The sequence below is a fragment of the Ictalurus furcatus genome, chromosome 8 (genome assembly GCF_023375685.1).
Source record: "Ictalurus furcatus strain D&B chromosome 8, Billie_1.0, whole genome shotgun sequence".
NCBI classification, from domain to species: domain Eukaryota; kingdom Metazoa; phylum Chordata; class Actinopteri; order Siluriformes; family Ictaluridae; genus Ictalurus; species Ictalurus furcatus.
Genome location: NC_071262.1, coordinates 21324198 through 21350114, shown reverse-complemented (window position 1 = coordinate 21350114; position 25917 = coordinate 21324198). Strand labels below are relative to the sequence as shown.

Sequence of the window (25917 nt, the reverse complement as noted above, 5' to 3'; positions counted from 1 at the left end):
TTTCATGGCCCCCTAATAATCCCTATACTTGAATTGGCTATATCATGCTCCTCTCCTCTCCACCAATTGCTGGTGTGTGGTGGGCATTCTGGCGCACTATGGCTGCCCTCGCGTCATCCAGTGGGTACGACACACTGGTGGTGAGTATACAATGTAAAGCACTTTGAGTGCCTAGAAAAGAACTATATAAATCTAAGGAATTATTATTATGATGTTTAAGGTTGTAAAACATTTTTTATTTGATTTTCTTGTTTAAATACTTTGCATTTGTTGCACCTCAAAATTGTGTGAGAGATACTCGAAGAGGAAAGAAGCAGCACCATCTGTAATTATTTCTTAGTTACATTGAAAATATAAATATATACAGTATAATAATTATCTAACAGATTTTTTATTGGTTTCCTTACAAACACTAGAAATGTACATTCTGAAATATATTCCTAAATGGCATTGCTCTGCTAATGCATTTCCTCCTTAGGAAGGAGGAGGTTAAAGTAATGAGTCTAAAAGCAAATGTCTGTAACGTAACAAAAACGTTGATCTCAAATATCAGGCCAAGTTGCAAACTCATATATTAATTGATCTGTCTAAGCTTTCAGCTCCTCCAGTTCTGCCTGTATCCCATGACTGATCCCCATAGCCACTAGAACACAGCGCTCTCTCCCAGTTATAATGTGACCTTATTGTCACCTGTGTGCATCAAACCTATTCAGCCAGATGCTGTGGAAGGGTGTGCTTATGAGCCAAGCCATTACCCATCAGCTCATGCCAGTCACTCAGCAGAGGATACTGATACAACGAGCCGCACCCTGCTGGCAGCAGCCTTACACTAGCATTAGCGTTAGCATTAGATTAGTCTAGCTCAGCAGGGCTTCTGAGTGGAATTATGGCATGCCCTGTTTGCTGTTAATGTTTCCTGCAAGTGGTTGGGATTTAAGATAGTCAGAGGCATCATACATTTTGGGGAAGTGCATTTGTATTTGACCATCGTATTGCTTTAAGTAAGATCAAGACTGTTATTTATTTTTATAATTTATTGGCAGTCATGCTGGTTATGAGTTTTTCTAAACATGTTACACAACATGATAGAGCTGTAACCTATATTACGTCAATTTGGACAGTAAAACTAGAGACGGTTCTCAGCTCACCACAACTACTCAGACCCATTTAAGTGGTGCATACTCACCTCTTATTATCCTCCACCAAGACGAATATGATACCTCTAGGAAATGGCTGAGATTGCATTATAAAGGCCAGCGCTAAGATTCCCCACACTTTCCGGGTGCTAGAACTATCTAAGTGCTGCGGCAGAGCCCGAAACCTATGTCTGCTCGCCAGGGGATAGGATTTCATCTCTGCGCCTCGCAGATGTTTGCCTGCATCCCAGGGGAAATGGGAGCAGCAACGGGGCAGAAATGATGACAGCACCCATCGGCTCCGTCTCCAGGAGACGGGAGTAGGAAGGGAGGGAGAGAGAAAAGGGGAACCAGGAGGACCTAGTAATGTTTGTGCCTGTGGGCTCTTAAAGGCGCTCTCCCACCCTCCCCTGACGCCCCTCGATCAGGAAGAGGAAGACGGCGCAGAGAGCTCCCGCGACTCAGCCTCCGGCTCAGGATGGATCCCTTGTGGTGCCCTTGCTGCACGTCACTGAGCTTCCCGAGCACTTTCATCCGCCCGTCTCATCCCGAGGCAGAGCTTGGCTTCTGGAGCAGAGAGCGAGAGCAGAGCACATGAGGTCTAAGAGGAGCTGAGATTCAGGTCAAGAACCTGAAAAGTTCATCACACCACCATCTCAGAATGGAGGATTGATTAGGCAGGGAGAAGGAGAAGGAGTTTATCAGAAGTCTTGGGTGTGCGTGTGATGTTGAGATGCACAGCCATTAGGGTGGAGTGAAAACGTTCACTCTCAAAACATGGTGTAGCCGAGTTAATTGGTCAGCTATCGCCGTGTTCAGCAAGGGGAGCCGAGGGCCGAAGCAGCATGGACTGGAAGCCCTGTCATGTGGGAAGATGGAACTTCATCAACCTGCTGTGGCTTTGAGTTCCTCTGGAGTTGCTGGAGAGGCCAGAACCGACAGATCAGGAGAGTACAGCCAGAGGTAAAAAAACAAAAAAACAAAAGGGGCCATTTGGGGCTACCAACAAACTTTGCTGTGTCATTAAAACCCATGTGAGAAATAGCTGAAATAACACCGTATCTGGATTAGAGATGATAAAAGTTTACTAAAAGAACACCTGGTGAATGTTTTTAATGTTTTAATCATGATTAGAGCTTTAATATACTAAATATTACCTTATAAGCATATTAACAAAAAGCACATTGAGAATTTGTGTCACTTAGTCCATTAGTAAGTCCACTTTGTCACTTTTTTTGTAGTTTAGCTATTAGTAATTTTAATTAGAGCATTGCAAGCTTCGGGACACTTTAACAGGAAATGTATGATTGCAAGAGTGTTACCTTAGATACATAAATGAAATTACTAGAAACTCTTAAATGATTTCATTATTAACTTTGAGTTTAATTATTGATTAGTTCAGTGTTTTTCTTTCACTGTAGTGCTTGATAATGACAGAATCGCAGCTGTTCTTTTTAGATGTTAAATTTCTTCTTCTTCTTCTTCTTCTTCTTCTTCTTCTTCTCCTTCTTTTTCTTCTTCTTCTTTTTCTTCAAATTACTAGAGTTGAATAAAACTGAGCCAGATAACCTTTCTGTAATAAAGCTTTATTATATGATTGGCTTGGTTTTAGTATTAAGACTATAGATTCCTTAAGTATAGTTAGAGACTCTGACCTAACACTCTTTGAAGCATACATGATTTAAAACCGTATCCAGATTCATCAGATGGTTTCCTATCACCTAAAATTGCATGTCATGATTTCCCAATTCTAAATATCACAAATTAAAAAGTAAAAGGATTGTCCATACCATGAATAAAACATTAAACCTGAAGTAAAAAAGACAAAAAAAGAATCTAGCCAAAAAAAAATGAAAATGCTAACATTCAGGTCTAAAATATTTAATGTTGTTGACCAAAATTATAGAAAATATCATTTTTGATATTACAACATATAGCAATATTCTTGACATGTACAAAATGTACACAGTTTAGGACTGTTGTATAATGCAACTGATTTAGAAAAAAAAGACATATCTTAAATACATATATATATATATATATATATATATATATATACATATACATATATATATATATATATATATATATATATATATATATATATATATATATATATATATATATATATATATGAATGTATGTGTGTGTGTGTGTGTGTGTGTGTGTAAGCTAATGTGCTCATTGGAGCCTGGCACAAATAAAAGGTTTTTATTTAATTTGTGATTTTGTAGAAAGTTTGCAAACATATTCCAGAGACATACTGCATTGAAGCAAGCAGTCTAGATAGCAACAGAAAAAGTGAACTGGAGGTGATTTACATCTTATATTATTACACAATTACATTGACTCTAATTGTGTACACTGAGCACTGAAGGGTTAATGGCTTTGAAGAAATGGTCATTTGTCCATTTAAAGATAATTAATTCAGTGCTATTGCTTTATAAGCAACTGTAACCAGTTTATTATTGTTGTCATTAGTGTTAATCACTTATAGGACAGGTGTTATGAAGTGTTACTGCTGACCAAGGTCATTGTCTTGGCTGGTTTGCATGAAGAACCAATCTGGAAGTTGTTGTTGCTCATCGAGTGATTGCAAATAGGATAGGCATGAGTGCCATGCTTACACGCTTGTCATGGATTAGAGCACGTGTGTCATCGCTGAGCCATATTTTGCTGAGCAAGCACTCTAACTCATCCCCACTTGCTTTGATTACTCGAGTACCTCAAGGTTACGCAATCAGAACCCTAAGCATGATCAGCAACAGCATTTCATCCTCTCCAATCCTTGTTTCATGAGTGCAAGTCTCACTACATCCCCCCCCCCTCTCTCTCTCTCCCTAGACCCCCCCCGATTCCTCCTCTGACTCACTGCAGTTCCTACAGCTTGCTCAGCTTGCTCTCAATTTATGAAGCAATTAGTAGCAGGGGAAAAACATTTACAGCCTCTAATGCCCTTATGTAAGGATGTTCCTATTACAGTCTACTGTATAAGACAAATTTCTGATGCAGCATTGAGCTTGACTAAATGTTCAACAAGGATTACACATACTGTATACTTAGATTGTAATATATTAAAATACCACATTATTATAAAAATTAATAGACCTGTAAACATAGAAGTTTAAAGTGTCTACCTTTTTGGTAACTCTGTTAACACTCCTTTAATAATAATAAAAAGTCTTTATTGGTCACCTATACAGTAGAGCACAGTGAAATTGTTTTCTTCATATACCCCAGCCTGTCAGGGAGCTGGGGTCAGAGCACAAGGTCAGCCATGATACAGCACCCCTGGAGCAGAGAGGGTTAAGGGCCTTGCTCATGGGCCCAACAATGGTAGCTTGGTAGTGTTGGGGCTTGAACCCCTGACCTTCCAACCAGTAACCCAGAGCCTTAACCGCTAAGCCACCACTGCCTTTACCCATGTATGTAGTTAACAAACAATGAATCTTGGCATTAATACTCCAAAAATAGCATTAACAAAGAAACTTACACCTGATTTTTTTTTCTCTTAACTAATACACAATACAATCACCTGCATTTGCTCATTCCATCAATGAAGTCCACTATGAGCAATATAGTAAACGAATGCCCTAAGGAACATGTTTGTTTTTATTAACTGGCAAAATTCAGAACTGAGGTTGAAAAGCTTCTGGTAGTTCCCATAGTTAGAAACATGCTGTAATTGAATTTTTGCTCAGTTGTGTGGATTTTTTTTTGTCATGGATTGAATAAACAAGTGGATTAAAAAAAAAATTTAATGAATGGATGGGAGTCTTCATTGTCAGTACAGTCAGTACATTTTTGTTATGAAGCTCCGCAGGGAATTCGGGACTCCAATCACCAGCAGCCATTGCACCTCTACATTATGGTCACATGACCACCGGCACCTGAATCTCATTCTGTTAAGCACCTATGTGTAGGTTTGTACAGCACTCAGTGTCTGGCTTTGTTCGTCTCATGTTGTCACGTTTTGCTCTCCTGTTTCCTAGGTCTTGGTTTATGTTTGTTTTCCCTCTTCACGTGTGCTTAGTGTCTTTTTGTGTTTTGTTTATATTTTCATTAAACTTTGAATCTGCATGTGCATCCACCTCCATCTCCATAATCATGACAGATTTCCACCACAGGCAGGTGTTCAGGACAGAGAAATTTGTGCTTTCTTGTTTTTAGTAACAAGCTGAATATTTTGTAGAGATGCACCGATACGAAATTACTCAGCCAATACGATAACCGATTATTCAGAGTGATATCGGCCGATAACCGATACCGATAGTTCTGCCTTTTATGCCTTCTTTTAAATTAATAATAATTAATTTCACAATTCTAAAAGAAATGCACATAAAAACTTTATTCTCTCCATTTCAACAAGTTGCTTCACAGTAACTGGTCTCATAAACAGAAAACACATTACTCACATTAACATTAACACATGAACTAAATTCTGAAGATTAAAGAAAGATTTCTTAACTTCTTGAATGTTATTAATTCATATTAACATTGACTGAATTCTAAAAAACCTCCTGTTAGTATCACATTCCCTCTCCACAAACAAAAGCATTTCTACTTCATCACTGAACATCAAACTGGTAATATAATATCAACTTTTTTTATATATTAACATTAACTGGATATGAAATATACTACTCTACAAATATATTTTTTCTGTGCAATATATATATATTTTTTGTCAACTCCTCTTCATTTAAATCTTTCAACAGTGTATTGGCGCTTTAATTCAGCGCGTGAAGCTCGAACAGCGCTTTACACCCCACTTCCGGTGTAAAATTTTAGCAGTGCAGAGATTACAGAGATTACAAACTGCAGTTTTGTTGTCATTCCACACAAGAGACATCTTCTTTACACACAGCACGAATTCGATGTGTTGTCTCGCCCTCTTTTGATTGACAGGATATAATCGGCCCTGATCATCGGAAGTTTTTAAACTATCGGACTTTGGCCGCTAGTGTGATATATAGCCTTTATACATCGGTGCATCTAAAATATTTTGTCTTGTAACTTCAAGAGAGACTGGTAAGGGAGCAATTGTTTATAGCTGGTATAATGTAAGTGATAACAGGAACTAACTTATTTCACAGATGTTCAACATCATTAAACATAACTATAAACAAACAAACAAAAAAATACAATGTGTCATTCATTAATAAATAAACCTGGGTGTTTTTTTTGGGGGGGGGGGGGTTGTTTGTTTGTTTGTTTTTTCTTCAAACTGCTGTGGTATAAGAGGAATAAAATGGAATGTTTTACAGGAAAGAAAGTACTAATGTGTTATAGTGATGCCTTCGCTACTTTAGGTGAATGCGGGGCACAGAGAAGCTACCTCACACACCCTGTCATTGATTATTTTCCTATAACAGCTGGCCCCCAGTCAGTGTCTTCCTTTACTGTAGATTATTTCAGACACATATGATCATCATATTTGCTGTTTAGCATATACTGTAATAGCAATACTACATAATGTTCTGCTTGCTCAGTTTAAAGCTGTTTTTCTCTCCCGACATGATGAGTTTCCCAAATTAACACAGACATAGTACATTATTGACAGGTTCAGCTACTCGGGCCAATTTGCTGTGTGTGTGTGTGTGTGTGTCTGTGTGAGTGTGGTCGTCTGTGAGTCATTCTGTACTTTATACACAACACTGTCTCCCTTCCTGCCTACACATTTCTGCACAAGCTCTAGACTCTTAGAGAGGAGGTGTGTTGCAAAGGAAGGTTCATGGCCTGTTTCTATTTCTGTTACTTGAGGTGGCTTGTGATTCATCTTCCGTAGGCAACAGTCTGCGCTGAACTGCGTAGGTAAAAAAATGAAACTTTGAAAGGTTTTATTTTTAAAGATTTTTAAAGATTCAACCCTGTAAGAGTTCCTTAATCACAACATGTTTTTTTTCTAAAATGTGAAAATGATAACACTAACTGAATGAAATGAAATGTACATTTTGACCGTAAGCTTTTTGAAATTGGATGCACCAATCATTAAATATTTTTCAAGGAATCTGGTATTTATTTTAATATCAATTGAAAAACTACACAACATTTAAACACAAATCAACATTGTACGACTATCTTCAACACCATAGCTGTTAATTCAAAACTTTTAGGAGTTTATTCAGTTCTTCAAAGTGCTATTGTTTAACAAATTAAGCACAATCACAGTGGGATTCATTTAAACTGAAAGTGTTCATTCATCACTATTTCTAAGAGTCTTCTGCCATGTGTGTGAGGAGTTTGCATGTTCTCCCAATGTGGTTTCCTCTAAGTAATCCGGTTTCCTCCTCCAGTCCACAGACATGCATTGTGGGCTGATTGGAATTTCAAATTGTCCATATTGTGTGAGTGTGTGTAAGACTGTGCCCTGTGATGGGTTGGCACCCCATCCAGGGTGTCCATGCCTTATGCCCCGAGTTCCCCAGGATAGGCTCCAGGCTCCCATGCGACCCTGTGTAGGATAAGCGGTATAGAAAATGGGTGAATGGAATTTAAGTCTTACTCTCACAAGCTTTAAGCACTGCACACCCATGACTACTCACAAAAAGTTTCCTTTTTAATAAGTAGACTAAATAAACTATGATATAACGGTTGTTTCTACCCATAAACTGTATTTTATTGTGTCCTTGTTGGAATACGATTTTTTATGGTTTGTAATGTTCCAAATACTTGGCCATGTTACATGGGAGTTATGGCATGCTGTAAACAAGTCTGTCAGTTATTGAGAGCTACATAACAATGAGGCAGAGAAAGATCAAAATTCATATGCTGTTAGATAACTTATTAATTACTTACCATATTAGTTGATATCGCTGCTGTTTTCTTTATACAAAAGCTGTTTTTGTACAATAGTCAGACTGTAGACGTCCGCATTTACAGCACTAGGGGGCCGAAACATACAGGCTTCAGGAGGTTTAGGAGAAAACCTCCTGAAGAAAAAAAGGAGGTTTAGGCGGGTTTAGGAGAAAAACAGATCATATTTGTGCAATTTTCACTTGCAGTAGACGGAAAAATAAATGCTTGTTGTCCAGTTAACATTCTCACCTGCTCACAAATTCATTCAATTCACATTTTCTGAGGTGGAATTGGCTTTCATATTTTCATCATTTGTATGAAATTGTACAAATGTAAACTAACTTTCGTTATTCTTCATTTGAGATCAGGATTGTCTGATGAAATTGGTTGAGTTGTGATGTTACAGCGAAGCCTCAGCTATTTTGGGTGAACTTTGGATGCTAACTAGCATTTCTAAAGTGCCTTAAAAAAAGGACACAAGTCATTATATATAATGATGCCATTTTAAAAGTAAATATAAGATACCTGGCTTCTAAAAATGTATAACAGCAATGACAAACAAAAGTTGTGAGATAAATTTATGAAAAACAGGGACAATTTATAAGCTGTGTATCAAATGTTGTGAATCATCATCATAAAACTGACCTTTTGACACAAGTACTTCAAATGAATATGGTCCAAGTTCCAATAGAGTAAAAATGGTAACAGCAATGACAAAATATTTTGGAAAAGAAACATTTTTTACATAAATCTGAAATTTTACAAAATGTTTTATACCCTCATGATGTTGACTGTAAATAAAACATTTGTTCTCTATTAAGGATACTAACTGTTGAATCAGGTTGCACTATAGCCTATTTTACACTACACCAAGGTTAAAAACTACGTAATTCATATAACTGACATAATTACACAATATGGCCAAAGGTATGTGGACACCTGCCCATCACATCCATATGGGGTTCTTCCCCAAACTGGAAGCACACAATTGTATAGAACGTCTCTGTGTACTGTAACGTTACAGTTTCCCTTCACTGGGACTAAGAGGCCCGAACGTGTTCCAGCATGACTATACCCCTGTGCACAAACGAGCTCCATGAACACATGGTGTGTTAAGGTTGGAGTGGAAGACCTCAAGTGTCCTGCAGAGAGCCCTGACCTCAACCCCACTGAACACTTTTAGGATGAACTGGAACGCCAACTGCACCCCATGCCTCCTCACCCAACATCAATGCCTGACCTCACTAATGCTCTTGTAGCTGAATGAACACAAATCCCCACAGCCACGCTCCAAAATCTAGTGGAAAGCCTTCCCAGAGGAATGTAGCTTATTAAAACAGGAACGGGGACTAAATCTGGAATGAGATGTTCAACAAGAACATATGTGTGTGATGGATGGTCAGGTATCACCAACCTTCTGGCCATATAGTGTAGTTTACACTAAAAACAGGTTACACTGAGATGCCACTCTGTTGAGATAATGAGCCACTTGGTAATGGATTAAATTTTATTACAGTTTTACTGCCAGCTGGAAAGTTGAGTCAGGAGGAGGAATTGTGTAGCAGTGGAGTAGAGAGGAGCAGAGAGGAGAGGAGTGGAGTGGAGGAGGCGCTCAGAGGAAAATGTGATCTGACAAAGCGAGCGGAGCGCGCGCGCGCTGACGCAAAAACCCGTACAGCTCGCGCGCTCTGCGGGACGCTCGGACGTTTCATCTTTTCAAAAAGCGCCCCTTTGTTGATTTCTGCGCGTTGATGTGCGCGTGTGACGTAAAAAAATTGCTTACGTATCTACACTGGTGAAGCGACAGCGAGACACTGGAGGCAGGTGGCACATGTCTGGGACACGATTAAGCTCGTGCGTTTTACTTAATCTCGCGCTCGCGAAACCTCCTTCCTTCCTCCGTCATTTCATTAGGTTTTTTTTTTTCTCTCCTGCTCTGTCGTTTTATTTCCGTTTTTTCCTCAGTGGATAACCAGGATGCCGTTTCTACAACTACTCTCCCGGCTTTTACACTAATCGACATTTTCTCTACCATGATTTAAAGATCAACGTTGTCTTAAAAAAAAAAAGAAAAAAAAAGAACAAACACAAAAAAAACATGTTTCCCGAAATCAACAACAAGGTAAGGCATGCATATAGTGTTAAATTAGTCTTCTCGTGCACGAATCGTCCATGCACGAGCGCCACACTGTAAGTCAGTGCATGGCAGATCTATAATTTATGCAAACATTTATTTTGTGGTTGAATTTCCTGGTGCAGAAATGACCCTGAACATTAGGACAGATCAGATTATTGTCAGCCTATAAACCATTTCAGCGTAGCCTATTTTAGATACTTTATTGCTGATGATGCTGAACATAATGTGCAAGAAGTCAGACTCTTCTTCTAACTTGGACATTCCTGTGCATGAATGAAATCTGCACCTGCAAGAGTTCAAGAGTTAGATGTATTGCATGCATAAAAAGAAATGGTGTGGAACCAAAGTACTACTTAAACACCACATGAGTGATTATCTTATAAGCTAAGAATGCTATACTTCTAAGCTGTCCTGCTATTATTACTTTCTTCTGTGCATGCATGTTCTATTTTCTGTGCTTTCGGTGATACATCTCCAGCATGTCTCCTGAATAAGTAACGGTCCAATAACTTGTGCAGGAACATATTTGGCAGAAGGACATATGATCATTCTGTTGCTATCATAAACTTCAAGGTGTAGAGTCCTGCGAAAGTAGTCTCGGAGTAACACAGCTGCAAGTTTCATGTCACTGCAAAGTCAGAGTTGTTGTGGTTTATTTATGTGTATGTCCGGTGGGTTCTTCAAATAACCACAGCACACACTTTTTACACCACTATAAATCCTAAAAGTCTTGTAAGATGGAAATATTGCCTGGGCTCTGATGTGTGTATGGATTTATTCATTTTTATTCTATTTGAAGCAGTGGCTCTCAGGATGAGTTCCCGGGGATCCCCATGGGTCTGCAATGTATAACCAGGGTTTTTAATTTAAAAACCAAGTAGACTTATGAGTAACCTTGAATCGAATCACAATGTCTTTTGTGAGTGGAACGTTTAGGAATTAAAAAGCTTTATAGCACCAATAGCCAAAATATGATTGTACACATTCAAATAATATTCATGAAATATAAACTTCTATAAAGTGCCTACATAGACCAGTGAAGGTGTTGATTTAAATCCAAAACCCTTTGTGTGAGTAAACATAACCCTAATTTAACACCCCTCCTTTGTGTGATTTAGGACAATTATAGAATCGCTTGGATTAAGGAAGCATGATCCATTTAAGTCCTACGGCACACATGGATAAGATCATCATGTTGTGTTCAGTGTGTTTGAATCATACTGCTGGCATATGTCTAAATTTCTGTATTCCAAGTTTTTCTAGGAGAATTGCACTGTATTTTGTTTGAGCACAACCAATTTGGCTCATCCGGAGCAGGGATTGACAGAGTGTGACAGTTGGGTCAGTGCCCAGCTTCACTGGGGCATTTAGTCTGTCCAAATGCTGTCACCACTATTGGCACACTGTCCTTACGATTACGGCAAATGCAAGGCTGGTTCTTTTCCTCCGCATGAGCTAACAAGTCACAACTGATTTGATGCCAATGATTGCTCTGCATCACTTCTAAATGAGCTTTTTGCACAACTGAATTTGTTATAAATGTTAAAGGTTAGCATCCATACAGTACATATTCATGATGAAATCAGTTCTTATGCCCAACAAGCCTCCCTTTCATTTCTGTCAACATTCTGTTTTTTTCCCCTTGCAGCCCTTTTGAAGACTTGTTCATAAATATAGCATGTTTTTTCTAATAGAAACCTTGATGAGTCACGCGTTAATGAATAATGCTGTGTGAATTTCAAGACGAGAGATGATTCCCGATCTACTCACACAGATACCCACGCCAGGTCTTTAAGAAGCGTCAGAGGCTGTAGGAAGTGTTATTGTACCCATTCTCCACACCGCTAACTGCTATGTATTATGTTTGTTTTCACAGACAGGTAGACCGGAGGCTTTCCCTCAGAGATCGCAGGCCGAAAGCACGTGCCTGGGATCCAACCGCAACTTTTCCCAGGTATGCCTTTTCAAATCGAGTGACTCACACTGTTCCAAGAGTGACGCAGATGCAGAAATTTATAATGGAGCTCCTTTCACACAGCAATTTAATGGCAACATAAACAGGAAGGGGTTAAGTGTAAACTCAATCCAGGGTTGAAATAATGGGTAGTGTGATGGCAATTTACTGGGATGACAAATAGTACAATTCGCAGGGACTGTTATGTGAACATTAGCTGATTCATTCAAGGGAAAGCCTCACTCATCTCTTTCCAGGCTGTCAGAGGTTTATTATTAGGATTTTCAGAATATGGATATGTTAAAATTGAGTGGGTCTATAGAAAAGTGTCTGCCCTATCGCCATGGCATTGCAAGTTCATATTCCAACAATGCCACAGCCATCTGTGGCCAGGAGCCAGACAGCAAAATTTGTGCCCGTGCTCTCAGGGTGGGAGGGATGTTATACTCTCTTTCCTGTCAATCACAGAAACACTAGCTAATCATGGTCATCTGTGAGCTCATGTATGCAGAAGAGGGTAGATGGCGCTTTCCTGAAGTGTGTGGTATGCCGTGCTGTGATGCAGAATGAGCAGAAATTTAAAGAAATGTTTACTGGCTTCACGTGTCTTGGAGGAAGTGTGTGTTATTTTTCGCCCTTGCTTAGTGGGAATTTGCAAATGACCGAATAAAGGGGAAAATGGGAAAAAAAACAACTCATGTGGCTTGATGTAGAAAATGGCATACTTTTTTAAACATTTTATTTTAAAATCATGGATCGTTCTAAATAAATATTTAAAAAATACAAATCTTATGAATGGAAAAATACATGTCCCAGCGGTAATTTTTTGTGTCTGAATTCCAAATGTCATTGTTTCGGCATATATATATAGCGTAGCTTCTACAGTGCCATTATGTTATGCACTATATGTAGTAAGCATATATAGTGAATTGATGGCGCTACAATGCCCTCCATTAATATTTTTCCATTTTGTGAAACTCAACAACCTTTTGCTGCACATCACAGCTATATTCCTTGGTCTTACCCATTGTTATGAATGACTAAGGGAATTTGGCTTTTTTTAACCTCACATTTATACCCCTGTGAAACCGGAAGGGATGGTTGAAAACGTTCCTGTTCCTAGTCACCCAGGTTTATTAAACTAATGTAAAATATCAATGGGAATATACTTCAAATATATTTTTCTCATTTGAATTCACAGGGGTGCCAGTAATTGTTGCACACATAATTAACAAAGATATTTTTTTGATAAACCTGTGCTGTGTTTGCAATTGTTTGATATCATTGAGAGCAGAGTATTTTTGTGAATTATTTGAACAAAAGATCAAAAGGTTAAACAATAAAAACAATTTTTCACAGACTTCTTTGCTCATATTTACCAAGGGTGCCAATATTAGTGGAGGGCACTGTAAATCCTGATTTCTGGAAAGCTGCTTTGTGAGTATAGTTAAAATTAATTTGAATTGAATTTAATAGGAAGTAAATTGAGATTTAGACCGTGCTTTTGAAACATTTTAAATAAAGTATGTTTGCTTGGTTATTACTTTTTCTAATTGGCTGAATAGTTTGTGATCCTTAATATGGAAAACATTAAATATTATTAAACTGCTGCTGTTGAGGGTTGGGGGTTTGATTCCTGCTGCTGCCACGTGTGTTCGGAGTTTGCATGTTCTCCCCCTGCAGTGGGGGTTTCCTCCGGGTACTCCGGTTTCCTCCCCCAGTCCAAAGACATGCATGGTAGGCTGATTAACATGTCCAAAGTGTCCGTAGTGTATGAATGGGTGTGTGAATGTGTATGTGACTGTGCTCTGCGAGGGATGGGCACCCTGTCCAGGGTGTCCCCCGCCTTGTGCCCCATGCTCCCTGGGATAGGCTCCAGGTTCCCTGTGACCTAGTAGGATAAGTGGTATAGAAAATGGATGGATGGCTGGATGGATACATCACATCCTGTTTCAGATATGAAACAAAATATGAGAGTAGATTGTCAATGACACAAAGACTGAACATAACCAGTAAAAGATACGCAGATGATACTATAGTGTCAGGTTTAAATAAAATTATATAAAATAATAAATTTAAGTGAAAGGAAAATTTGTTAAGAAGAAGTTACTTAGTAGCTCTACAGTATACACGTGAGGAAACATGTCTGAAATGTAGTTTTTAAAGCAAAATTTGTCCCTTTAAATATTTAATGCTGTGTATGATATGCTTTAAGTGGTACAGTTGTAAAACAAGCTCCTCATTGACAGCCTGTAATCAGTGAAACGTCAGACACGTGAACCATAAGCATGACACAGACGTCACACAGAGCCTCTTACTGTCAGAATCCATTGACCTGATTTTGGATTAAACACACAGCCACAGCACATGAGCATCTTGTGTTTGTGTTACCGTGATCAATCTGCTTGCCTGGTTCTGCGTTAGTCTCCACACTAAATTTAGCGTCTGTCTCTATGTGTCATAATCAAGTTGGCAGATATCTGTAGAGGTCCTGGAACACATGACATTAAATATCAAGTGTATCTATAGATAGGATTACTCCTTTTTATCAGCCTAGAAATTTATCGTGCTCTAAGGTTGAGATTGAACCTTTGAGTCAGGGGAAAGAAGAAAAAAAACCCCGCAAGGCTCACATGGAGCTCTTTTGTGATATATTGGCCCACATTTTATTTTTGGAATTCAGAAGAGCTCCTCAGCCCAAAATGAGCAGTGATTTTGATCTATTTTGTGCACAAGTTATAGAGTAACTATACTTTTATACCATAAAACAATATACTGAATGATCACAGTTTAGCCAAATCCTTGGATACACAATTTTGTCTGTAAAACCGCTGAGCTAAGAAGGTATGCAGAGAACCCCGGGTCTACATCTACAATAGATACTGTAAGCAGGTAGTATTATATGCGTCTAAATATAGCACATCAGGAAAGCAGGTCAGCGCAAAGAGGAGGCTGAAGGTTTTTTTTTTCCAGCTCTTTTACAGTGTAGAGAATGGGAGTCCCTGTCAGACCGCTCTTTTGCTTTTATTCCTCTCTCACCATCACCCTGTGTTGAAATTCCATCCTCTCTGCAGGGGGCCACATCACTCGGGTCGTAGACCGCTCGACCTGTGAGCTGAGAAGCTGTACGTTTACTAGAAGTCATTAAGTTTATGCCAGATCCATTAGTCAGATCTATTCAGCCAGTGAGCTGAGTTTAGGTTTACATCAAGAGCTCAGTATATTTCACCACACTGCTGTGGACGAATAGCATTTTATAAAATAAGAATATTTACTAATGACTTGGTATTTTTAATGCACTGAAATAAAAACATTTGGCAAAAATAATGTAAGGGAAAACACACAAAAAAACAAACAAATCCTAAGTGATTATATTATTATTTTTCTTTTATTAGTTTTAGTAGTAGTGGTTGTAATATGTACAATATTTATATTAATTTATAACAACAACAGTTTTTGTAAATCAGTAAATCTTCAAAAGAACATTGGACTCATGTGATGTGCATACAATTACTGTGTCTCCAGCAGCTCTGTTGCTTCACAAAATTACAAATATTACTGGCGTAGTACCACTACGAATACTAACTATAATGTTTATTGTAATTAAATAAAATACTACGTTTTTAACAAGAACAATAATAATTATACACTTTTGTTCTGTTGCAACTAATGAAGTGATTTATTTTTCCTTTTATGCTTTTGAAAAGAAAAAAAACAATTGAATTGATTAATTAATTGATTGATTCTTCAAATAATTACACGGTAATAAAAAAAAAAACATTATTGCTAAAAGGTTAGTCCTTTCAATAGGAGATTATTCCACAAAACTGAGCTGACAATAAATAAAATGAAATAACAGAGTATGTTAATCGACTGGTGTGATTATACGTGCCATTTTTCATAATCTGTGACCAAATTATAATTGTATAAAGAAGTCGTCATCGTGGATTAAACTTGTTGAATAGTTACATGTGGTAACTGACCAGATCAAATGCTGTAGATGGAAAAATTAAAACGTGTTACTATTTCAGTCAAAAACAAAAGCAAGCAAAACAAAAAAACAAAAGCAACCAAAATAAATAAATTAAATGAAATTTCCTTTTTGTGCATTCATTTTGTCCGGTACAGTTTCAGTTATATCTCTCCATACACTTCCTGATTAATGAACATATTTTCAGAAGTACATATGATCATTTTGAATTATGTGCATTGAATATAATATAATGTCCAGATTTTAAAAAGTGGTATAATCCTCTGACCTGGCCCTGCTCCGCTACACCACTGTTACTGTGTTTATAAGGCTAACATCTATGTATAATGTGTGTTATAGAAGTGCGGGACAGGGACTGGAACTTTACCTCAACTCGACCCACCGGTTAAACAGGTGGTGGTGACCAATGGCAAACTCCTCCACCAATCTGATGGCACCTTACCCAGCATCGTCAAACAGCTGGTGCAGAACGTCCAGCAGAGTCAGGTGAGTCAAAAAAATATGTTTTTGGCACAATCAAAGGAACATTTTGCTTTGTAAAATGAATTTGTCAAAGTCGTGTTCTCTGATGGATCAAACAGGAATTTAGTACACATACCACAGTTTAAACACAACAACTAATATTTATTTCCTTGATGGAGAGGCACAATGAAAGCACACTAACGCCTTTGCACACGAGGGGTGAGAGTAGCAAAATTTAATTTATTATAAACTTATAAATTATTTTTAATGTATTAATTATTAATTTATATTAATTTATTATAAAAATGGGTTTGATAAAACACAAGTGAAGGAAACATCAAGCTTATCACAGTGTCAGTGTTTTTTATTTCCACAAAAATAAAAATGTGAACGTTCTAATCATATAATTTGCTAATCATTGTGTGTAAATTTTGTTACCTTCTATCATTTTATCATGAAAGCAAGAGTTGGTATTTTTGTTTCTTTGTCTCATTTTTCATGATGTGACTGAGGTAATACCGCAATTAAATTTAATTCATTTAATTAAAGGTTAAATGATTGAAAAAAAAAAGAACTAATAAAAACTTCTCCTTGACAAACAATAAATAATGTAGGCGAATTCTTAAATGTGAAAATATAATTAATAATAATATGAATACTGATGATCAGAGTTATTTAGTAATTTAATTCACATACTTTTCCTTTGCTGTTAGTTTGTTACTCTTAGTTTGCAAGTGTTTAAATGTTATAGAAAGTGAAAACAGGGTTATTGGACACAGACTGTGGAGCACTGAAAAAGTATTCAGTGATATTTTACTGGCTCCTTTCTCTTGGTTTATAAATAATGGTGTAACTCCGTTAGTGTGCCATCCGGGTCACAGCACCAATTTGTTAGAATTTCAGCAGCAGTGAGTCAGAAACCAGGAGACTGGTGTTGATCATCAGACTCTTATATCATACCAAAGCACAAGAAGTGAGAAATAAAGCATGTTCAGAAACAGCCTAGACATAACCATAAATTTCCATTTGATTGCATCAATCTGAAATAGTGCTCTCAACCCACAGAAAATAATTTCATCTGAAAGTCATGCAGTTTTGTTCTTTTTTCTAATTTGTCAGGCTCTGGAAAACCCAAAAATGTAAACTGTAAAACAAATGACACATTCAGCATGTAAATGACTTGTAAGAAGCTTGCGTTTGTTTAGAATGTTTGCAAATTATTTGACCATCAATTATGCAGCCTGTGTGCTTTAGTAAAATTTACTAATGTTCAGGAGGAGCGAGAGAGGCCGCGGCCACAGTTCCCAGCACGTTTTGGCTCCTCTGTGGACAATATCTCAGAGTCTCTAACCAGAAGCATCATTAACAAGTTTGAGAAGATCAGGACTTATGAAGGACAGCGGCTGCCCATGTCACCATCAGGTTAGTAGTGTTATGGTGCATTTAGAAGTCTTGTGGCACTTAATGAGCTTAATTAAATGTGCGTGCTGTTATAGAAAAAATTATAAACGAGTTACTGATACCATCCCGAAGTTAATTATTTTTCTATTACAGCACCCTGAACAACCTGCCAATGTTTTTTTTTTTTAAAGAGTTAAACATCATACTTTTTATTTGTTTAAAATTACACTTAATGTTGTGTAACGTCGAAAGCAGTTTGTCCTGAAGACTTTCCCTGGGAGGAAAACTTGAAGGAACAGCTTTACCCCAAAGCACTGACACTAGAGACTCCTTCCATGAATGTTAAATAAACACCTCCTTACATTAAAAAAAAAACTCCACCAGAGCAACATTTATATGTTTTTCCTTGTTAAATAACAGTACTTTTATCCTTTATACTGTAAGTCCTTGTGAATGAGCTGTTACTATAGAAACAATACTGTAATAGAAACGTATTAGAAAAGCACTGTGGTATAAATAGCATTTAATGATGTTGGGGTTTTTTTTTTTGTACCTCACTGGATTCTAGTTCCTTAGCTGATGATGATTTGAAGTAAATCCTCATTTATGGCTTATTTGAGATCATAAAGAATCCGTCACTAGTCTATTAAACAATATACAAAGACAAAAATCTGTATCACTTCATCTGTAACAGTGAAGGCTTCCTGAAAGTTGGTTTGTCATAAGTTAAACGACAGTATGTGACCTGTACTAGTAAGTAAACCATTAAATCACGAAAGTTCAAACTCCAATGAACTGGAGCAGTCAGTTGCTTAGATTCAAACCTTTCGCAGGCAGTGTAAAAAAAATTACATGGACTGGCCAAGGAATCCAAATATTAAAAAAATTAAGCAAAAAAAGTTTAGGCAAATATTTAGGCAACATATTTATTTTTCAGACCAGCTGAAGTTTTTATTCTGAACTTTCCACTCACAGAATTCATACTAGTTACACTGTGGTAAGAAATGAGAAAAAGAACCTAGAAAATCAACAACTGACTATATCATTCACTCCACCCATTCATTGTAATGAACCAGTTCAATTTGATTGACTAGTTATAACTAATTAGTTATAACAGATTATAACTATAATAACTATTCCAACTGAAAGGAGTTAATAATGATCTCCACTGCCATCATGGCATTAAAGAAAAAGCTTAAACACCCCAGATAAACACCTAGATTCAGCTGAATTTACATCTTCTCTCTTTGCCTCCTGACTAACAGCTGCGCTGAAGCACTTTCGGAGCCAGCTCACAGAGTATGAGCAGGAGGAGATTATGGACTACACCGAGATCTGGTATCTGGGCTTAGACACCAAGAAGATTCAGGGCTGCCAGGGATCTACACAGAATTCAGGCTATGATGATGAACATGGCAGCTACCTGAAGGTAAACAGCATCATGGCATACACTCATTATACTCCTTAAGAAAGCATAAGTAAATTTCACCAAAATGATTTTATTTACTTTATAACATTGCCTAGATTTTCTGGAGAGCTCACATTAGGTAAATAAGAGAGATGGCATAATACCACTTTTACTTTTCTGATACCCATACAATACCAAAACCTCAAGTATCAGCCGATATCGATACCCATCTGTTATTGTTTTCTTTAAAACAACTAAGTTTTATTTATGTTTTTCTTAATTGACGCACTTAACAGTTAAAGTCTTTCACACAATATTCACTTACCTTGTAAATATAAAATGTATAATAAAGTATAACCGTTGCCATTTGTTAGAGGATCCAATATCTGATATGTTTTCTCCAATATCCGATCCACTATTTTTTTTGCTGGTATCAGCCCGATACCAATACTGGGTATCAGATTTGTACCATCTCCAGCCAGTTTATCAAACACGGCTGTAAATACTGTAACAAATGGTCAGTCTGGCTTTAGCTGCTATCTAATTATGCTTTTCTTACACAGTGAATGTTGTTGGTTACGTACCATAGAAAAATGAACATAATACCAGCTTTCAAATTATCTACATTAAACATACAATGTCGCTGACATTGTTTTGATGGTACGTAACAAAACTTAACAACTTAACAAAACTCACTGAATGAATTAATGATTTCAGAACCAATGTAAGCAGACAGTGATCAGTTGAGTCTAGAGCGACTATGGGGCTCGTGATTGGCAAATTCCATGACTTTACCTCATTTGATGAGACTAAAGGTGAATGATGCTTACGATTAAAGTTATTATTCATTCTTCCTTGTATTTTTATATTTTCTTTATTACATATTAATCTAAATGCAAATTCAATCATTAAATAGCAGTTCCTTTAAGAGAAATAGTATGCTGGTATCTTAATGCTCTACTGCATGAATTATTACACTTAGATAAAAAAAAAACAGTTTTTATGGATTTTCATTACTTGAATTAGTTCAAGTAATCAAAAATATAAAACAATTTGAAAAAAGAAATGGGGGGTAGTTGATAAATCGTTGCAACAGTGTACAATGATGGAATGTATCATATAGTAAAAAATAAAAAATAACACAAAATGTATAAGATTACAATTCCAATTACTGCATTTTAAAGACTATAAGTTGCAGAAATTTTTGCCAAATAGTAATCATGTAAAAGTTATATCTTCTAGAAAGGAATTACAGTTGTAAAAAGTATGTGAATGGATTTACTCAAAATACATACAAAAATTAGATCCAAACATGCTTTGGGCAAAGTATCTTTTTAATTCTTTCTCTTGACTTATTAATTATTCTTTCTCTTGATGCAGAAAATGTAGAACATAAGGTGCAATTGCAAAATGTCTGAAATTACAACAGTTTTCTTTTTTTGAATGTGATTTTTTTAAATATACTATTAGAGACGCCTAGAATCTTTTTTTGCTACATAGGCCTGTTTCAGTTCATGAATGCACATACCACAGACCCATTATCACATGCTGTTGCCACATGGCAACAATAACATTTTACCATTTAATAAAGTACTCAAAATATATACTGATATACTGTACACTTGTTTGAATTACAAAATACAAATGTTAACTTATCTTAGACAGTGTTTAATTTTTTCCCTTTAACTAGTTTTTCCTAAGTATTGAAAAATTTATCAACGTTTGAGATCCCTCCGAGGATGACCTTCACCATGCCATGTGATTGCAGAAAAGGAAATGCAAACAGCACTTCCTGGTCATCTGACATGGCATTTTTTGTTGGGTCAAAGTTAAAGCCCCCCGCTTTTGTATTATTACCTATCAAAAAAGTGGAGATATGGCATATTGCAACACCGTGGAGTAAAGAGTTAATTGGTATGAAATGTTTAAATTAAATTTTCTCCTTTTTTACTTCTGGAGTTAAAGAGAGTTTAAAATGGTAGAACTTTACTTGTGCTTAAGCCGAAAGATTCAGAACATCCTGTAGTTTTCAGAATGATATATAATACAAAATGTCAAAATATGACCATGTGAACCATGTGGGTTTTGCTAGAGTAGGGGAATATAGAGTGGGGGAAATAAATTAAACTGTAATTTCCTGAGAATACATTCTCTTCAACATTCTCTCATAAATGCATGATTTATTAATTAGGAATAATGCTGTTGTTAGTTAGTATTAGCTAAATTTTTCTCTTTTTTTGTAATGTTCCTTAGTTCCTTGGTGAACAAGGGACTAATTTACCAACATTAGCTAAAATCAGTGTGTGATTTAAGGTGGCTTTTTCTTTTGTGAATCTTTCTTGTTAAGTTCAAGAGCTTAGACTTTAATTTGAAGCTGTACTTCAGTATTTATCAGAGTATTTCTTTTGATGCATAAGTGCACTTTTATTTGAGTAAAGAATCTGGGTACCTCTGTTCATGACAGAGTCTGGCTACGACACAAAACACTGTGTACTGACTGACACACTGACTTCGAACTCCACCTCATTAGAGAAACAGAGAAATTGCATTACAGCACAAGACTTGCTAAACTCCTGCCAGACCCTCATGTGAACTATCCTCCATGAATGCGCTGTCTCATACTGAGACATACTTTCAACATGTGCCTTCTGCATTATTTAAAAGTTTGGACCAGTTCATACAGCACATGTTCGTCCCTCAGAGCACTAATCCAGACAAGGCAAAAGAATTTGTCAGTAGGTTCGTCTCATTCTGGAAATAATACATGGGACAATTATAGTAAAGGCAGAGTGGTAGACTTTTTCTGTCTCATTTTTACACACCTTATCCCACTGCTATCCCACAGAGGGCTGTGACAATGGCCAGACCACAGCCTGTATGGAGACTTGTGCATGAATTACAAGGAATACATGAAGTAGGAATGAACTTTATCGAATATCCATACAGAAATTAAGAGTTGGGCTGGGACTTAAGAGCAGGAGTTAAATGTAGACCGATACAAAGCTTGGGTACACTGTATAAAAAAATTTATGTACATTTTACAGTAACTTGCTGGCAACCTGGGTTGCTAGTAAAGTATTGTAAAATTTACAGTAAACTGCAAAGTACTGTAATATTATACATAGCATAAAATAACACAATCCAGTACATTTGATCATTTGGCAGATGCAAGAAACAACTGCGCTACAGATTAAGGGTCTTGCTCAAGGTCCCAACCATGGCAGGTGATTTAACCACATAACCTTTTGATCTGCAACTCAAAGCCTTAAACACTGAACCACCACAACTAGCTCAACTTGCGTCCATTGATTAAACCACATCTACCACTAAATTAACTCCACTCTACTCCACTCCACTCCACTAAGAGTGGACTAGGTGGTCTAAGCTTTGAGTTACAGGTCAGGAGGTCATGTGTTCAAATCCCAGCATCATCTAATTGGGTCCATGAGCAAGACCCTTAACCTTAAACTCTGTTGTATCCTGCATCAGGGAAATGAGCAAATATACTGGACTGTGTGTTATTTTATACTATGTAGGACATGTTTACTGTAAATATGTTTTACAGTTGTGTAATGTACATCTACAGTACAATTCTAACAATACAGATATAAGGCAGTAGAATCAGAATAATACATCCATCCATCTTCTACCGCTTACTCCTTCTTCAGGGTCGCAAGGGAACCTGGAGCCTATCCCAGGGAGCATCGGGCACAAGGCGGGGTACAATCACATTCATACATTCATACACTACGGGCACTTTAGACACGCCAATCAGCCTACCATGCATGTCTTTGGACTCGGGGAGGAAACCGGAGTACAGCACGGGGAGAACATGCAAACTCCGCACACACATGGCCCCGGTGGGAATCAAACCCCAGACCCTGGAGGTGTGAGGCGAACATGCTAACCACTAAGCCACTCAGAATAATACAAAATATCACAAAAACAAACACATGAGTATGCAAGGCTTTGTGACTAGAGTCCTTGAGAAGGTCCTTTTTTTCAATTCTCTTATCAATTTCCCCCCTATTTGTTCATTTGTCAATTCTCTCAGACCAGCTAGCTCTTTGTCTATCACATATCAGCTACCAACCGAGGATTGTTAATTATAGCACGTGACACAGGGCATTTGTACTCACTCAGAAGAAAAACACTATATACGCTGTACCACATACATGAGCTCACAGATACCCATGATTGGTTGGTGTCACTCTGATTAATAAAAGGGAGCAACAATATCTCTTCCACCCAGATAACAAGGCTGATTACACTCTGTTGGTCAACCAGTCATGGATAGCTATGCCATCATTGGACTTGCGATCTTCGTACGGTAGAATGAACGCTTTTCTTTTGCGCAACTCTGGAGCCGGGTACTTATTTGGTGTGGAAATAAGAAGCAGGTGCTAGTAATCAGGAAAGGCAGAGTGTTAGGTGTGCACTGCCAAATCTATTTTTTTGTGCAGGCGCAGGAGTAACTTAGCTGTATAACACTGGGTGTTGCTAATTTAATTCGATATGAAGATTGGTCGGAATGTTACTACCTCTCATAACAGTCCTAATGACGCAGATACAGTTTTTCTGACATCACGCAAAGCTGTAAAAGTCTGTGACATTTCTTACACCCGAGTTTTATGGATGACACTATCTATATCTCTCCTCAACGTAAATAGTTCTTTACCCAGCTACTAGCTAAATATAGATGCTACTTTCTTTTGAGAACAAATTGATTATAGCTTCTAAATGTGCTACACACGTTTATAGCATTATACACTGAATATCATTAATTATAATTAATAGAATCAGTAGAAGGTCTTACAAACATTCTTTGCCAAACTTACACTATATGTCTAAAACCCATATGAGCTTATTGAACATACTATTCCTAAAGCAAGGGCATTAACATGGAGTTTGTCCCTCCTTTGCTTCTATAACATCTTCCACTTTCTTGGGAAGGTTTTCCACTACTGTAGATGTTGGAGCGTGGCTTTGTGCTCATTCAGTCACAAGCGCATTAGTGAGATCAGACACTGATGTTAAGCGAGAAGGTCTGGGGTGCAGTTGGCATTCCAGTTCATCCCAAAGGTGTTCTGTGGGGTTGAGGTCAGGGCTCTGTGCAGGAGACTCAAGTTCTGCCACACCAACTTTGGCAAACCATGTCTTCATGGAGTTTGCTTTGTGCACAGCGGCCTTATTACGTTGGACTGGGTTTGGGCCTGTTAGTTCCAGTGAAGACAAATCCTAATTCTACAGCTTACAAAGACCTTTTAGACAATTGTGTGCTTCCAACTTTGTTGAAACAGTTTGGGGACATTTTTGGGTGTGATGGTCAGGGATCCACATACTTTTGGTCATGTTGTATATTTCTTAAATGCTATCTCAGCAAGCTGGTTATTTCTACCACTAACACTGAAATTTGTTTTGATTGGATATCACCTGGCCTGTTGATAAAGTACTCATTTTAACCCAGCCTCTCTTTGTCAGGTTACCACCCCACAGATTGTCAGAAAAACAGATTGTCACAAAAAAATCTTATGAGATACCAAAAATATATTTGCTGCACCAAGATCATTCATTTTCAGTAAGTGCTTTTTTCTGGTCAGGGTTTTGGTGGATCCAAGAGTATGATGGGAACATTGGGGGTGATGTGGGAATACACCCTGGATGGAATGCTAGTCCATCTCAGGGCACCATTCACACCTAGGGTAATTTATCTTAGCTAATCTGCCTACTGACATGTTTTTTGGGAGGTGGGAGGAAACCGGAGAACACAAGGATGTGGACATAGGGAGAACATGCACTGTGCTACCTCAACACCAAGCTCTTATGCCTTATTTTTGCTTTTGCACTATGATCACAAAAATAGGGCCTATAGTCTTCCTGCCAGATGTAGACTGAAATAGCTGTGCTTTGGCTATCCATAACTGAGACACGACTCTTCTTCCTAATATGATGTGTGTGCAGGTCCTTCACGACCATATCGCCTACCGCTATGAGGTCCTGGAAGTGATTGGGAAGGGATCTTTTGGACAGGTCCTCAAATGTCTGGATCATAAGACAAATGAGATGGTGGCCATCAAGATCATTCGCAACAAGAAAAGGTAATTTTTTTTTTTTAAAGTTCATGAATTAAGGAGGACAGCAAAACATTATTTGAATGTTATGATTGTAAGTACATTTTTCTAAATCTAATTCAAAAAGCACACTAATCCAAAATCATTTGATAATTGTAATTTACTGGTATATTCACTGGCATATGGATATTTTGATTATTTCTTACCAGTTTCAATTGTTTTTGTGGCCAGAAATGAATGTTCCTGTGCTGTGGGTGAAATGGTACAAAAGTGGGTGTGGCATTTGAAACTGCCAGAGCAATGATACTTTAAAATTTATTTTGAGCTACCATTACCTCCAAACACTCAAATTTCTTTTTGTAATCATCAACATAACTGGCTAAAACTTTATCTGGAAGCGATGGCTAAAGCTATGGTTTAGATTTGTTGGCAATATTGTTGCACCATTTTAGTTGTATGACAACACAATTTTTTCCATAAGGTTAATCCAGCTGGGAATGCATTAGTAATGTTTTAAGACTACTGTAGCGCTCCATGTTTTCTGAACATTACAGGAACG

At 37.5% G+C, this 25917-nt stretch overlaps 1 protein-coding gene across 1 annotated transcript in view; it reads left to right on the top strand.

The window, feature by feature from the left end:
- The first annotated feature begins 98 nt into the window (after positions 1-98).
- dyrk4 (dual-specificity tyrosine-(Y)-phosphorylation regulated kinase 4) overlaps positions 99-25917 on the top strand; it is a 37560-nt gene continuing 11741 nt past the window's right edge. The window contains exons 1-10 of the mRNA XM_053630694.1: positions 99-140; positions 1290-1456; positions 1565-1735; positions 1923-2099; positions 10871-10908; positions 11868-12025; positions 16356-16502; positions 17753-17900; positions 19145-19308; positions 25249-25385. Coding sequence (XP_053486669.1) covers positions 99-140; positions 1290-1456; positions 1565-1735; positions 1923-2099; positions 10871-10908; positions 11868-12025; positions 16356-16502; positions 17753-17900; positions 19145-19308; positions 25249-25385 — 1349 coding nt within the window. The remainder of the gene's footprint in view (positions 141-1289; positions 1457-1564; positions 1736-1922; positions 2100-10870; positions 10909-11867; positions 12026-16355; positions 16503-17752; positions 17901-19144; positions 19309-25248; positions 25386-25917) is intronic.